Here is a 16,352-nt window from a genome sequence, read left to right as displayed (position 1 = left end):
AATGCACTTGATGTGACCACCAGTTACGACAAGAGCTGACAAATCCACAACACAAACTTCATACTTCAGAGTTCTTCAGGATTAACACTTTTAATGCTGGTATTTGATTCCACAAAAATGTAAATATAATTAATATATAATTAGTATGATTAATCAATATTTTTTCCTCAGTGAACAATATTTAATCATATGATGAAAAATTCTAACAAAATAGAGGGAATTATTAGACTGTAGAATTAGTTGTTATTGCCTCTGGAATTGGCAAATAAAAAAATAAAAATAAAAATATGGCACAGGGGATGACAGTGGTTATATTCATGGTGTGGAGCAGATAAAAGGCCAGTGATTGTGTAGCCCTTCCATAACAGTGACCATGATATCTGACTGGAATATCCATGTGTATTAACCCAAACCCCGAAATAGCACATCCAGTAGTAATCCACACGGTGAAAGAGGACTATGGTTAAAAGAAAAAAGGACCACATCCTCTCAGCATCTGGAGATGTTGTGAGGGGGTAGCTGGAGGTTGGAAATGTCACTGACAGTTCCCAAACTCCGGAGAACAAAGCACGCTTATTCATCACTGAACTTTTGCCCAAGAAGTGTGTGCACTCAAACACCCACAAATAGTTAAGTTGCCTCCATATTGCCCATATAATTTACATTCATTGAGAACAAGAAGCTTTAAATCTTTGAATTTTAATACCTGTGCATGTAATTAAAATGAATGAAAATAATAACAACAGCGAGTAGGGGAAGGAAACACAAATCCTTTCCAGAAATGTGAGCAGACATACCAAGGTCTGCAATGGCACCAGCATTCTTTACTAATTCCAAAAGCCCACTGGCACTGGTGCAGAGAGGGGCAGGGACGCATATGTAGCTTTACTGTCAAGAAAATCACTGGATCCATACATTGTTTGGACTTAACGCATAATCCTTTCCATTGATAAAATTATGTTGAGTGTGCCTGGCTGGAAATCCACAAGTACAGGGCTTCAGCACACATGCTTTTTCCCTTCTCTGGTTTTCCTTTAATTTGCAAATCTTGTAATCTAAGCCTAGAGCTGACTGAACCAACTTCTAAACCAGCACCGCTGTAGTGGCCAAGGCTCCAATCTGTTTTCCATTTAAGTGTCAAGACGGCATCCTTTTTGGTGGTTAACAAAAGCTGTTATTTCAAAATGATTATATGCTAAAAATTGTGTGAGGACCTTAGTAAGTTTATGAACAGGCCCAATGGAAAGTACAGCGCTGCACCCGGAAGCCTTTTTCCTTCTTGTCTTTGACCAGAGTGTTATTTACCAAGCATTTCTGTAGGGGGAAGAACCAGGCTGTGCCATTCAGCCAGAGGTCAGGGTTTCAGCTTTTCAACACAGTGCATGTTTTCAGCATTAGTGTCGAGCAACGCCTGGGTGATTCGCCAAACCGTCAAAACACTGCCTGTCTCAGTGTCAGTGAGGACATAGGAAAAGCAGAAGCAACAGCAACGGCGTCAGAGAGACAGGGCCGGCAGTCCCTGGAAAACGTCAAGAAGGTGGTCTCCATCAAGGCCCTGCTGAAGACAGACTTCCTTATTTCATTTCCCGGGGAGGATATATTGAGTTAAATTTTGTGTTGCTCTGGAAGAGCAGCACGGGTAAATGGAGGAGGGGCAGGAGAGGAGGGCATGGACTGGGTATGGAGAGGCGAGTGCAAAATGCCTTGGGTTACATCTCTTTTTTTATAATTCATTATCTTTCACTAAACCAGGACATGACATTCCCAAGTCCCAACTCGGAGAATCCCAGGGATCTACACATCTGTTTAATCTCCCTTCTGTCTGCCTATGGGGCGTTCAGGTACTGCTCGCACTCCAACCACAGCGCCACTAAGAATCTATGAATCACAGTCACTAAGCCCACATCACTGGCTCAGCTCCAGTTGGATGCATGTGAAGGGTTCATAACAAGAAGTTAGGTGTCCTTTGATGCCTCTTATTATTAACAGAAAATGACTTTCAGATGTGGGATTTGTACTTCATAACATTGCAAAGAGTGAAACATTTCCACTCTCTTCTGCACTTTTTAAAGACAAAATGTCATGAGGATGGGTCAGTCCTTCAGCACATAGAGGTTGCTTTAGTTTTTCTCCTTCTGATCTCCTACCAGTCTGTGCACTTTTAAAGTTTTTTTTGTTTTCAAGATAGTTCCCCTGAAAGTAAGCCAAAGAAAGGCTCAAAGTATATCAATGTCCCTGTTCAACTGTATTAACATCATGACAGTCACCTTATTCTTTTACCGTGTGTCAAGCCCTACATCACTGCAACTGGAAAAAAGCTGAGGCTCATGATGTGTGATACTGCAATGCTGTCAGTCATAGTTCAGCTTATAATGTCACATGTTTCTAAGTAGTCTGAAGCTGGAGGGGCAGCCGTATCAGGGTTGTGTTAAGTTACCACCAATGCAAACCCATAATTTCCTGCTTTACTGCTTCAAATTAAAAGCTTTGAAATTACTAAATAACAGGAGACTTTTATTGTGAAGAATTTACGGGAAGTGAAACATGTTCCTCACTGAATTAGCAGAGCTAGAGAAGAACTGCAGACGACCAGCACACCTCCAAAAGGCAAACTAGTTATTTTACTTTACGGTGTTGTGTAATGAAGTCATGGCTGGTCGTGACTACCCCCAAAACTATAGAAAAATGCCATAATGTTAGCAGAGCGGAGCGGTGTACTCGCACTGTGCGTGGGGCAGATGACCATATAAAGAAATCCGTCACAAGCCGATGTCGGCTCAGACTGAAAGTAGAAAAAAACTTTGGAAACCAAGTGTTCAGAGCAGTCTGTAGCCGGTGTTTTTTGCTCACATGGATTACTTCTACATATGTTTACCTCTACATATGTGAACATCTTGATATTGTTATTGATATTATCATGATATTGTGACATTATGTACATGACTGAAAATATGGAAAAGCACAATAGGTCCCCTTTTAAGCCCCTTTGTGTTTTGTATTCATATGCTTCAACTAAGCCAAATAAGCACTTCACATTTGTACTAAGGAAATTGTAACATTCTTATTGATTATTTTAATCTATTTTATGTATATTATGTTTGCATGTTTTTTTTTAAACTGATATGTGTATATAATCTGTGTTTCATTGTTTTTTATTTAACCTGGTCCAACAAATATTCAGATAAAGTTGGTCAAAAGTACAAAAAGATGTATAGTAGTGGTGTAGTTTTATTGTATATTTTACCATACATATATACATATACACACACACACATATATGTGTGTGTGTGTCTTTATGTGTGTGTATATATGTATATATATATATATGTGTGTGTGTATATTAGAGTTCCACCTGATAGGAGACCTTCATTGTAAAGAACTACAGCCATTAAAAACATTTAGGATCCAGTTAAGAAAGGAAGTGATGTCAGCTTTATTATTATATGTGAACTCACCCAGAGGACCCTGTGCTCTTGCAAACTCCCAGCAGGGGCCTCTTGTCAGCAAAACTGTCCATCTTCTGAGGACCTGAGGAAGAAGAGGAGTCAGGGGAAGAGGCAGATGAGAAACAGAATGATCTGCACACAACAAAGAGGGACATTCTTTAAACGAACATGTGAGGCCTCTAGTGCTGCCCACCCTCATTCAACAGGCAGCCTATTACCATGACAGGAAACGTGCTGATTACATTACTACTGTTGCCATGTAATTCAATTATGGTCACAAATTCTTTTTGATGAATACAGATTTTTTTTTTTTTCCCCAAATCAGGCCTTATTTTGCAAGTTAATGGACCACTCTCCTTACAAGCCAAAACGTGCAATCCACATACACAATACTGTACCTTTTTTTTCTGATCATCTACTGTGTGAGCTTTGAAAAGGAAACTTGAAAAGGAAACAGTCTTGTCGTACAGAAATGACATGACTGAAAAAAGCAGGAGAAAACTTCTGAACGTTGCAACAGGGCGTAAGACTTTTGGTCTATTTCGTTGTTTGTTTTGGGGTTTTAGGGTGGAATTACAGTATGGTAAAAACCCAGAAGGCATATTTAAAAAATGAAGAGAAAACATGTTGCATTAAGTGGACTGATCCCATATTTTCCCTAATTGTCTCATTCTTGAAGATGGGTGGAGGATCAGGGGATTGAGGGGATGGGGGTGCTTAGATTGAGGAAGATGTTACCCTTTAGAGAACTGTAATTTGAGGCTTGACAGTAATCAGCCTGAGTTCCTGTGGTATGGCGTGAGAGCAAATGTGCCTTCCCTACCAGCCTTTAACACTCCCGACAGGGTCCTTTCTTCTTTCATGTTTCTGTCATCAGACATCATTCCCACTCAAGATATTGAGCTGTAACATAAATATGACTCTCAGAGACTTAGTGAAATGGCACATTAACTAAAATAAACTTTTTGGGAAAAAATGCAATATTTGATGAATAGAGAGACTTTGATTTGATTACTACTGTAATGGACGGTAATTGAAGCAAGTACGGCTGACTTCCATGAGGACTTGTTTGAATGTAACAGTGAGGATGTGTGCATGTTTTGATTATGCTGTAACATGGCCTGAAACATTAGAGACAATATGCTTATTGTTAAACTTCATAAAATTACTTGTACAGTGTGGGAGCATCCCAAGTGTAACTGCTCTGTGAGGACATACAAACTGACCTTCACTGAAAAAGAGCACAAAGACCTATGATACATATTGTTATATATACATATATATATATTTATATTTTCACATTTCCTCAATGCTCATTTGTTATCAATCAGGGAACAGTGTTGCCTCATTTTCCAAGACAACGGAAGATCATAGGTTGTAAACTCCAGAGAGGATGTGGATAAACGCATTTACTCCCTTTGGAAAACCAGCACTTCCTCCTCTATTCTAGGAAAGGGGGACCTTGCCTTATTATAATCAACACCTATTTTCGGGTCTTTCTAAGTCCGCCCACCCACAGCCTCGCATCACAGACAATTGGCCTTTTAATGGCTCACCACAGTACAACAGTGTTTGCGCCCTAGCAGATTGCAATCAGTGTCCTTCCCTCCAGTAGTACAATTCATATTTATTTTCTGCTGAGAGAATTGCTCCCCTCATGTGTCGGGGCTATCTGCTGCTTCTTATTACTATGGTTTGCTTTCATCCATTTCCAGTGCTCTTCAAATGCTGCCATTGTGTGCTGTTGAAATATGCCAAAAGACCGGAACATGGCGGGAGAACAAAAAGCCGATTTTCTCACCGAAAAAAATGCCACAAACCAGCGGGGCTACATGGCAGCTTTCACAGCACTGATTGACACCTGCAGAGATGAAATTTAAACTTCATGTCTGGAAAGGATCTAATCAGTGGAACAACAAAACCATTTGCACCGTGGCTTTGAGTGTACGAACACTTCTATTCATACAGCATTCAACTTTCCAGCATCTGACAGAGACAGTGGAATAAACTGAAACATTTGTTTGCCATCAATGTGACTATTTTACTGTTTGAGGAGACATTACAAATGAAATTTAATATTTCAGTGTCATCGATGCGCCAGTTGTTTAGAATATAAAATGTGGAAACCAGATTAACATAAGCAGTTGTGGAAGCAGAATTTTTAATATATAACCTCACACAACTTTATGTGCATTCCTTTTTAAAGGAGCTGGAAATTCCTTTCTATTAACACAGAAAGAATTTGGGGTGTTTACAGACTACAGAACATTTAGTTGAGATAATTAAATTGTCTATCTTAGGTAAAACTACTTTTATTTGAAAAGAAGTATTCAATACATTCTCAAATATGTCTGTGTTCATCCTCTTTTCATTTCTGCATCTTTTCAATTGGAGAATTCAGAAATGCTGCTTCCTAATGTAGAAAATCTCCAGTACACTACAGTCTCCACTACAAGGCCTTTCATCGCCATGTACGACTAAGAAGTTACCCTGTTAAAAATTGTATTTGTCCACCAATTACATGCATAACATGGTTTAAGCACATCACTAGGTGTGGCTACAAAACTAGTGACTTGAGTGTTCATTGGTCATCAGCTTGCAGAGCATAGTTATGCTTATAAATTAGAGCCTTTGTACACACACACACACACACACACACAGTTGTTCACGCTAATTGTGGAGGACTAGACTTCTGCTCAGGTTGAAGGTGGGTGCAGCTGTGCTGGAATAACATGAGCTCACCAAACCCCACTGACCAATAATAATGATGAAGGTGTAACTTCTGTCACCCCAAAAACAAAACTAATAGGAATGTCCAATAGATGTCATTTAAGTACAGTGTTAAGAGACACACAGTGTAATTGTGTATTGTGTCACCCGTGTGTGCATGTATGTCCTTGCACACAAGAACAACAAAGTGGGGGCCCATGGGGTATCTTAAAGCTTGTTGGCAGAGTTTTCCAGATCTAATGAGGGTGAGTTCTTGAGATACAGAAAACATTGGTCAGTTTTAATATGTCCTCCACAAAATAAACATAATGGCAAAATGATGACAGGGTTCAGCTTAGAAATTTCAAATAAAAATCTCTTTTAAATTGGCATGGTAAATTAAGCACAATGATTTCATGTACATTTCATGTCATGTCCTGGCAACTGAGTTAGATAATACAATAATAATATGCAATGCAAAACCAAGCAGACACGACTCTGTCATTGACTCCTTCAAAAGTAAAACATGTCACAATACAATAGGACAATGGAGTCAGTGATACAAGGGTGAAGGAAAGGCTGAAAAATAGAAGAGGATGAAGGCATCCATGTTCAGACACTCGTTTCTGTTACATATCATCAATTTGTTATGTTCATTGGATTCCAGGGGTTATTTCATTATGAACTGTAATGTAATATTTACATACCCACATTTCTCCAACCTTTCTTATCGACTTCTGCATACCTCAGTTGATTCCCTACTTTCCCAGAATGACTTTTGGCACTTACTATGAATGCAACGTGTCTTCTGGCAGCATTAACTTATTGTTTATTGATAGAAGAATTGGTATCTCTTCCTCTTCAATTTTAGATTTCTTCCTGCATAACTGTTTAACTCTGCTGTAAAATGGCAGCTACAAAGGAACCCTTACTCCTTTAAGACAGGCTGACATCTAAAATTCCGATTCATTTTTAATGTTTTGGGTATCTACAAAGGCATTAGGCAGCACCACATTTGAGTAAGTAAAAGAAGCGGCATAGGTTACAGTAAGAAAAAGAAAATACCATTACATGCATGTCTACCTAAAAAAAAACTATTAGAGAATCTTAAAGAGAGGATTTAGACTCTGAAGAGTTAGAGCGAGACTGCAAACTTAATAGCTAAGGCACAGTGAGAGGCTTCCAGCGAAGCTTTGGCAGCGAGGAAGCACTGACTTCAGAGGCTTGCCACCACTGACTGAGAGCAGGCCAACACTAATCGTAGATTGACTTTAACATTAGGATGAGGCAGCATAAGGCAGTCTTTAATTTTAATGATATAGCACCACTTAAAATGCCCCACAACCCAAAACTGCATTAAGATGTGCCATACAAAATTTAATTTTAAGTGTCGACCTTGAATGTTGAAATCAAGTTAACCAAAGAGGGTTTTTCCAGGACAGACTGTTTAAAATTATGCCGAAAAACACGTCAGAGGACTTACAAAGAGAATGTGTCTAAAAGTACACACAGGTACTTCTGTCATCTAGATTTATCCTCTCTGGAAGTAAAAAGCAGCTATGGGACATTGTGGGTGGCAGTTCTTGTGGAGAGACAAGGTGAAAACAGCTGAGTTTCTGTCTAGTTGAAGGTATAGGCCTGGCTGTTATGTTGTCTTGGGGCTGCATACTTGGATACAGCCCCATCCAGAGTAGATGCTAGGATGTGGCCCTTAAAGGAATATTGCAACATTTCAGTAAATGTGCTTTCTTGCAGAGAGTTAAATGAGAATACCAGTACCACACTCATGTCTGTACATACATAGAGTCTCCGTTGGTTGCCTGGCAACCTCACTGTGACAACAGGACTCAAGGAAGTCACTGGTCCCAGCCAAATAATAGTCCAGCACATTTTGTATGAAATAAACAGATGAAACAGGTTCATTAGTGAGCTATGGATGCTGGTACCTGTATTTTTTTTACCTTTGGGCGGAGTCAGGATAGCTGCTTCCCCCTGTTTCCAGTCTTCATGCTAAGCTAACTGGCTGTTGGCTGTATCTTCATATTTACTATACAGACACAAGAATGGTAACTCTCAGAAAGAAAGAGAATAAGGATTATAGCCCAATACAAGGTTTTTGAGACCAGTACCAATATTGATATTTGAGAATTTAAATATCCAGTAATGATGTATTAGCAGATATTCATTTAAACATTTTTGATAATTTTGCCTTAAATGAAAACAATTGATTGGGATCAAGAAATGTACTGTACGGGACGATTTACAACTTGTCATTACTCTCTGGTGGACTAACTATAGAATCATGAGACGATTTCTAAACATATCATTGGCATTTCTGTACTTCAATTTCTTGTTATTTATCAGTTGACATATATGCTGATATCCCTATATCTGCAATGAGCTAATATGGGCCTGGCTGATTCAGCAGTCGGGCACTAATAAGTAGTAGTTCCCAAAATGTCAAACCAATCCTTTAAAATCTAAATTTTATTTCAACTGACGACGGTGTTGTGAAGTAAAACAAATGAAATTGAAAAACATGTATGATGTTTGAAGAACAATATAAATACCACTACAATGGAAAGTCTGAAATTTACTACATTGAGGGTGTAGCATTTACATCTTCATGATACATTAAAAGTCATATAACCAATTTAGAAAAAAAAACATGCACATATACTGCTCAAAGCTTCAAGTCAGAATATGCAGCGTGTACGTCAGTGTTGGCAGTCCCATATTGATGCAGGAGTTAAAGGGATAGTTTGGATTTTTTGAAGTGGGGTTGTATGAGGCACTTATCAATAGTTGGGTCAGAAATTGCTGCACCGGCGTAATACAGTGCACAGCATGCGTAGGAATAAGCTGATATTGATTTTTTAGGTGGGCCTTTTTTTTTTTAGGTGGCTGAAATACGTTTTGCTGCTAGCCTCGTCCACAGCAGTACAGTGCTTAGCTTCCGTGCCGGTATTCCTGTTTGCTTCTCCAAACTTGGGGGGTGTTGACCCAAATCTACTGCAGGTAATACAGTGACTATGGATAACTACCTCATACAAACCCACTTCAAAAAATCCAAACTATCCCTTTAAGCTTATGAAGATACTCACTGATATGAGGGGCTGGCAGAATGCGAGCAGCTCTCACTGGACCATGGCGCACAGAGAACAGCTCTTGGGCCTCCCCTGCCAACTGAAGGAAATTATTTGAATTAACACTCATGTAGGGGAGTATGTTTACACACCAGGTCCATCAGAGAAAAGAGAACCTTTACACATGACACACAGACATTACATTACACAACCACCAAGTTAAGCCTAAACCTCAAATATTCAGCCATAAGAGTTGCAGTGATGTTGTCCACCAGTGGCCACATCACATATTCATAGATGTCTTTTGATGTCTGAGTGTGTGTGTCTGGTAATAAATAATTACACCTTGGATCAGAGATTATTATTGACTAATTTGTGGAGCTATTTTTTCATACTCTACAAAACTAAGTGTGAAACCACCATGAAGGATATAATCCTGTGGAGGTTTCTGCGGAACGACAAAAACGACAAATACTTATTTGTTCACACTGTAAGAAAAATAATATATACCAACTATGTGGAACCGGCTTTTCATAGAGAGAGACAAGGGAATGCAGGGAGGGAGGGGAACAAGGGCAGTCTGGTAGTTGAAGTTCCAGCCAAACCACAAAGTAAAATCTACCGAGCACAGAATAAAAGGCCCAGTGGCATTGCAATGCAAACGAACTGCCTACACTCACTGTGACACAGCCAACAAGGAAAGGTTGAGGATGCCAAGTGGGCAGCAGTTCATGATGTCTCTGCCCCAGTCTGACTGTAAGCAGAAGAAAGCACTCTCACCAGTGTTCCCAACAGATGTGAAAATCTCCCAAGATTACCTTTTGTTTTTGATGAGCATAAGAAGCTTAAGTGTTTGTTCAAATCATTCACCTTTACTCTCATCACTGAATGTTGGAGGGTGTCTGTCACGTTCAGCAGGTTGTTGATGAGATGGTATAAATTAAGTTTTGGCTGTATGTACTTTTCTGTACTTCCTAAAATGCTTTTTGACCACTCCACCAATTTCTTGCTGTCAAGCTAGCAAGTCAGCTACTGAACACTGGGACATGTCTGTGATTATGGCCACACCCATTCCTTACAAGGGCTAATACTGGTACAGAAACTGGCATTTCCGCCTCTTCAATAATAGACAATAATCCCTTTATATCATATTTTTGGATGATAATACCAATACATTCTACAAGCAATAAAAAACATACATTTGTAAGGAAATTCCAGTATTTTTTACAGAATCAGTATCTTTAAATTTGACTATCTTTAGTAATAGTAAATAATAAGTAAATAAAGCTTCAACACTGTCCCCCAGAAATTTGTCTCTGGCAGAGAGGAGGATTAAACACCATTAAGCCTGTCATGTTGGTACATCAAATTTGCCAAAAGTCAAATTGCACAGTTTACAGAATAAATAAATATGTGAAAATCCAAGTCATGATGAAATTTTAGAGATTTTCTTTTTAGTTCCTAGACTAAATTTTTAGAATGTTGAGGGAAGCATTGGGGAGACTAAATATCCTGGCTCCAGCCTTGTGCATAAGGCTGGGTTTTATTTTATTTTTTCCATACCAGTACTAACACAAGACCTGAGTTTCAGTGGATACAAAAACAAAGAACAACATTTGGTTTTAACACAAAGCAGCAGAACTTTTTCCTTTTTAAAATTAGGAAATATCTGATCAATAAGTAAGCAAACAACACCAAGAACCTGACCACAAGCATTCCATCCAAATTTTTGGTACCTGACAGTTTTCAATACTCAGTGCTAGAAGACACATTTCTAGCCTGACAATTAAATTAAAACTTAAACAGATTAAACTGCCATTTTGCCATACTCAGTGTGACATCTATTTGAATTACTGAAAAAAATCAGTGATAGGGGCGACGATTAAAAGGCTTGGAACTGAGTTTACACAAAAATTGGCAGGAAAATGAATAATACATTAGTAGTAGCTGTTGTCTAAGTGTTTGATTGTTTTACATTTGATGCTTGAAGTATGGGCTGAGTGTCTTTGTGTTTTATTACTACTAAAACTTCTGTTCATCAACCAGATTCACTGATCAAACAAGTGCATTCCAGCACATTTGCACAGGCTTTATTACACATTTAGGGATTAACACTAAAGACTGCCCTATTAGTGAGGATTTTAAAGTTTGCTGCATTTCTGGTCTTTATTACAGAGGAAATACAACCACAGTGTAAAGCACTTTAATGGATGTCTGTGTGTCTGCCCAGCCGGCCCGGTTTAGACTTCATGTGTTCATATGTGATGCCAGTATATTAGGTCAATGGCCTGTGTAGCTCTTGGCAGTGTCTGGCGTGTGTAATGGCACATTGTTCTAAGCGCTGAATGCCCCACTTTTGTTCTTCTTTTATGCGTTAAATTACAGTGAAACCTGCATTATCACTTTACTAGTGCTTTAATCTGTTTGTTTTAAATCTTTAAACCCATCTGAAGGGATGATCGCTCTTTTGTGCAATTAGTAGCCTTTTCAAAGTGGCGGATTTGGAGCTGTGTTTTTATTCAAAGTGCTTGAGGCCCAGCGGTGGTAGATTAACACTGGAGACACGAGCATTGATAGCAGGAATAAAGGGAGGTTGGCAGCAGGGCAGGATTCCTATACAGGCAAATGGACCTGCGAGGGGGAATAATGGAATTTACTGGATTAAAATGAGAACAGGGGAGGGCCGGAGGTTAATGCGCCGGGTTATTGTGCATTATCCTGCCGCTCTTCCTCGCCTTACATGGCTCTGTGTGACATCCACTGCCATCAACAACATTCCCACCATTACATTAGTGGCCCCGGCGTATGCAATATGCCAAATTGCTTTTCAAAGTTGTTCTCCCTGCATACAGTTATTCATTATATTCATTTCATTTGTGGATCGGATGTTTCTGCGGAATCACAGTGTCTGCTGTTCTGTTTTAATCTCTCGATGTAATGCCATAAGCTGTGAACAGATATCTGGGCCATATTCACAAGTGAGCACACTCACAAACACAGTGCTGGACATATTGGATGTTTGGTTGGAGCAGGTGCTCTGGGGATTGGACAGTAACAGGTGCTTGTTCGTGGGCTTCCATAACGTGCAGCACTAAAACACTAAGAGTACACAGGCTTGGACTGATGCGGCACTACTTATGATGCTGAGCTGCAAATCAAACAGAAAAACACTTGTTTTTTTTTTTTAGGTGAGGCATCTCAGGGAGGGCATCCAGAAATTAAATGAACATTCAGTTACAGTTAGTAGACATATCAAAAAGGTTTGCAGGACTGGTTAAATGTTTTAATTTCAAATTTCAATGATCATAACAAAAACTCATTTCCTTAAATTTAATTAAATAAATAAGGGCTTGGATGTGGGTAAAACAATGCTGTCTTATTTCCATTTTACAATGTATTTGTTCCATATATTAAGATCATTTCTAGGTCCAGGCTTAAGGATTGTGACAGATATGAACATGAACACCGTCATCATTTCCATCAAACAATCCCTTTAAAAGGAATTGTAGCTGTTCACCTGACAGAGATCCTGAGATATTCACATTGTTGATCATCACATCTGGCACTAACACAGTTTAAATTAAAAGACAAGAATAACCACTATGGAACAGAGGTTAACAAGAAAGGATTCAAAAGTTGGGTTTGAACAGAGTATTACTGGCTGTCAGTTACTTCCCATTACAGCATCCCAGATCATTTATTTTTATTATTATTCATTATTTGCAACAATGTTTGTTGTACATTTTTGAGGACATACAGTTACTGTCAACATAAATGGATTCTGCTTTCCTTTTTTTTGCTTGTAAATATTGAGACTCACTAATACTTTTAAAGAAATCCATTTTCAGCAGAAGGGCATTTCTTTGGGATGGAGCACAGAAACTGCAATGTATGCTTCAAATAAAAAACAGGAGGCCTTGCTTGTTACCTTTACAAATGACAGATATGACACATTTGAGCAGCGACGTCTAACACTTCAGAGTCTGTTTAACAAACTTCTTATCTTAAGTCATATACTGAGACCTCTTAAACCTAAATCTGGATTGTGGAGTTCAAACATTTCCGCAACACAGCTCCATGTCCCCAGCACTTCCACTGATGCCGACACTCGCCGCAGACACCTTTCTTCACAGCAGGTTATTTCATCTCAACACATATGCAGACAGACAATTAGTCCACGGCAGTCTGCCTCTTATCAGGCTGCGGCGTCGCCTCACACCTCTCCAGTGTGAGGCGACGGCAATCTACATCACCTAAACACCTCTGTCAGCATCCATACAACCAGTCAGAGTCCTCATCTCATGAGTGTGTGAAAGAGTGTGTGTACACGTGTACGCTCGTACTCTGCTGAGCCATTACAGAGGGTGTTGGCTTAGCAACTGTCACAAACACTTCACAGCCACTCAAGAGCCAGAGACCAAGGCACCTTCAGTGCTTACTTAAAACCCTGCGAAAAAACACAGCCCAGAAACATCCCGTAAACTTTCTAAACTGAAAGAAAAACAATGAGGAAGGACAGCGTGTGATAACAGGCCGGGCTGTGCTGTGTGAACCAGAATTGGTGTCAAGTTCAACTGAAACTGAAAGGCAGAGGAGCCTCACCAAGCTTATATTTTCACTGGGTGTGTGTAGTGTGGCTAAAACAGCTGTAATCCCCTGCTGCACCACAATAAGTACAACAGAAAATCTGCTAGCAGCACAGGAGTTGCCACATCACACTGATGTGAGAGGCCACCGCCTGTGTGTGTTCACAGATAAAGTAAGAGTGTGTCCTTTTACCCGCAGCTCGTGGATGTTTATAAAGAGACTGATTAAGGACTTTGGTGTGTTTAGATCTCACAGGATGTATGTGAAGTTTGCATGTTTCAGTGACAGCCTCTACATGAAAGGCGATACTCGGTGAGCGAGGCCTTCACAGCGTTGTGGGTAATTTGTTAAGTCGCCAAGCAGATGAAATCTTCTAATGATTTTCCAAGACTGACTTTAAAGAAGTGAATTTTCTAAATAAGATATCTTGCCATAGCTTCTTGGGAAGGGTTTTGAGGTTCAAAATTATCCCAGTCGTGAGAGCATGTTTGAAGAGAACAAGTATTTCAACATACAGGGCTGCAAAAATAAATATTAACCAAAGAGAACATTTATATTATGCAGTAATGACTGTATGAGTATAGTTTTTGAGCCGTTGTTTTCATGTATTTATTTTATATGATTCAATCTCTGTAGTACACCAAACATGACCTGTAAGTAACAGAGATCATGTTAACCTAAATCACCTCCATTATAATGTCCCAGATTATCAAAAGGTCTCCATCTTGTGGCTACATTTCAAATTACACCTGAAGAGTGATCATGTCCAACAAGCTACCTAATGAAACCCAATCCCATACACCTGCAACAGATACGCTTATACAAATAAATAATAGTAACGATTATTCTTATTATTATTTCTCTATGGTAGTTTGAAAGGCTGTAGTCTGTGGTGTTGAACTGAATTGGAATTTCTCATGTCTATCTCTCACCTGTCCCCTTTCATGTAAAAACATATAGACTCTGTTGATCTTTTTGATGTTGCTTTCTCCTAAGGTGTTTTTACCTAACAGTTATTTTGTCTGGTCTTATCCAAACTTTTTATTCAACTTCCTATTTTACTCTATTTATCCTTGTTTTATTGTAAATGTTATGATTCTGTGTTGCATTTTATGCATAGATTGTACTATAGAAATTAAGTGTATTACAATTAGAGACTATATGTACTGGCTTTATGCTGTAGTCTAATTTGTCTCATGATAATGGCCCTGATATTGTTACTGCTGTGTACCACTGACACGTGTCTATTTTGTCTATATTAACTGTCTAAATAATTGTTTAAATTAGTCCACATGGCTCACATTAGTATGCATTTATGTGTGTAACTACTGTACTGTATGTATGCTTGAAGGCAGAAAGGAGTTGTAAAGTGACATAACTATATATCTGATGTACTGTACAATCTGGATATTATTTGTGAATGTATATGCATACTTTTGTTTGGTTAGTGGCACCTCTCTATTAGCAAGAATACTTATCTTACCACAGGTAGTCACTTGATGGCCTGCTGGTAATAAATTACTGCTGGTGACAGGTCAAAAACACCTGGAGCTAAAAAAATAGAAACCACGAGAAACTGAAAGAGTAGAATTAAAAGAGCTTTATAATCATGTTCATCTGTTGTCATCGCCACTCTGTCAGAATCCAAAAACTACTTTTTGATTGGCTGCACTTACTGTACTGTCAGCCAAAACACAAATTCAGCTCTTATTGTTTATTTGCCCTCCTCTTTTGTTTTCTCCTCACGTTTCTTTAAGAAACAAAAAGAGAAGCTCAATAGAGTTCTGCAAATTGTGTTACAACCCTAAGTAGTGGGTTAGGAGACACTGTGAAACAAACTGTGCATAATGTGGTCAATGATGCCACCTAGTGGACAATAAGCTACACTACAGCAGGGTATTGAATTTCAGCAGTGAAAAGAGCTGAACCAAGTGCAGTGGAGACACCAATGTTAAATATAATGTGATTAAAAAGATTGATTAATAATATTATTGATTAATCATATGATTTAAAACATTAGCAGTAATTCTAGGTACTCTATTTCAACATGTATCGTTTTGCTTTATTGTTGCATTTTGGTATAATTCTCGTTCATTTTTGCAGTTTCCTCGTTTTTCTTAAGCCATAATGGTGCTTCAGACCACTTGGTAAGGTAGTGGACATGTCCTGACATGTCCAGGTGGAGCAAAAGTTTGACTTTTGAACCCAGCAAGGATATTATGTTTACATTACATGATAACACACATGGTCGATCAAGTCCAAAGAGTGAGAAAGTAATGTCTCACCACTAAATTGATCTTACAGTTTGTTAACATTGGTTGAAGGTGCACACAATAAAAATATACCTAACAGGCTTATTTTAAACACAGTATATTAACGACAGAACAATCTACTGTACATAGCTATGTCAATAGCTATGTACAGAATAAGGTCATATATTTAGGTCATATAGGTCATATATTTTAACAGTTTATGGAGTTTTACCCCAAAATATTAACACTTACCTATGAGGTGAACTGATTGA

The 16,352-nt window shown here is 38.8% G+C and overlaps 1 protein-coding gene across 6 annotated transcripts in view; it reads right to left on the bottom strand.

Moving 5' to 3' along the window:
* Positions 1–16,352, bottom strand: part of bcas3 (BCAS3 microtubule associated cell migration factor) — a 361,503-nt gene that overhangs the window by 338,327 nt on the left and 6,824 nt on the right. For 5 of the 6 annotated variants that reach the window (XM_042413571.1, XM_042413572.1, XM_042413575.1 and 2 more), the window contains exons 6-7: positions 9,260–9,341; positions 3,456–3,528 (exon numbers count right to left, since the gene is read on the bottom strand). In XM_042413571.1, coding sequence (XP_042269505.1) covers positions 3,456–3,528; positions 9,260–9,341 — 155 coding nt within the window. Of the gene's footprint in view, positions 1–3,455; positions 3,529–8,116; positions 8,199–9,259; positions 9,342–16,352 lie in introns of those variants that run through there. The other variant, XM_042413576.1, reaches the window with a different exon arrangement.

This window comes from Thunnus maccoyii, chromosome 6 (assembly GCF_910596095.1).
Source record: "Thunnus maccoyii chromosome 6, fThuMac1.1, whole genome shotgun sequence".
NCBI classification, from domain to species: Eukaryota; Metazoa; Chordata; class Actinopteri; order Scombriformes; family Scombridae; genus Thunnus; species Thunnus maccoyii.
This window is presented reverse-complemented; position numbering and strand designations above follow the sequence as displayed.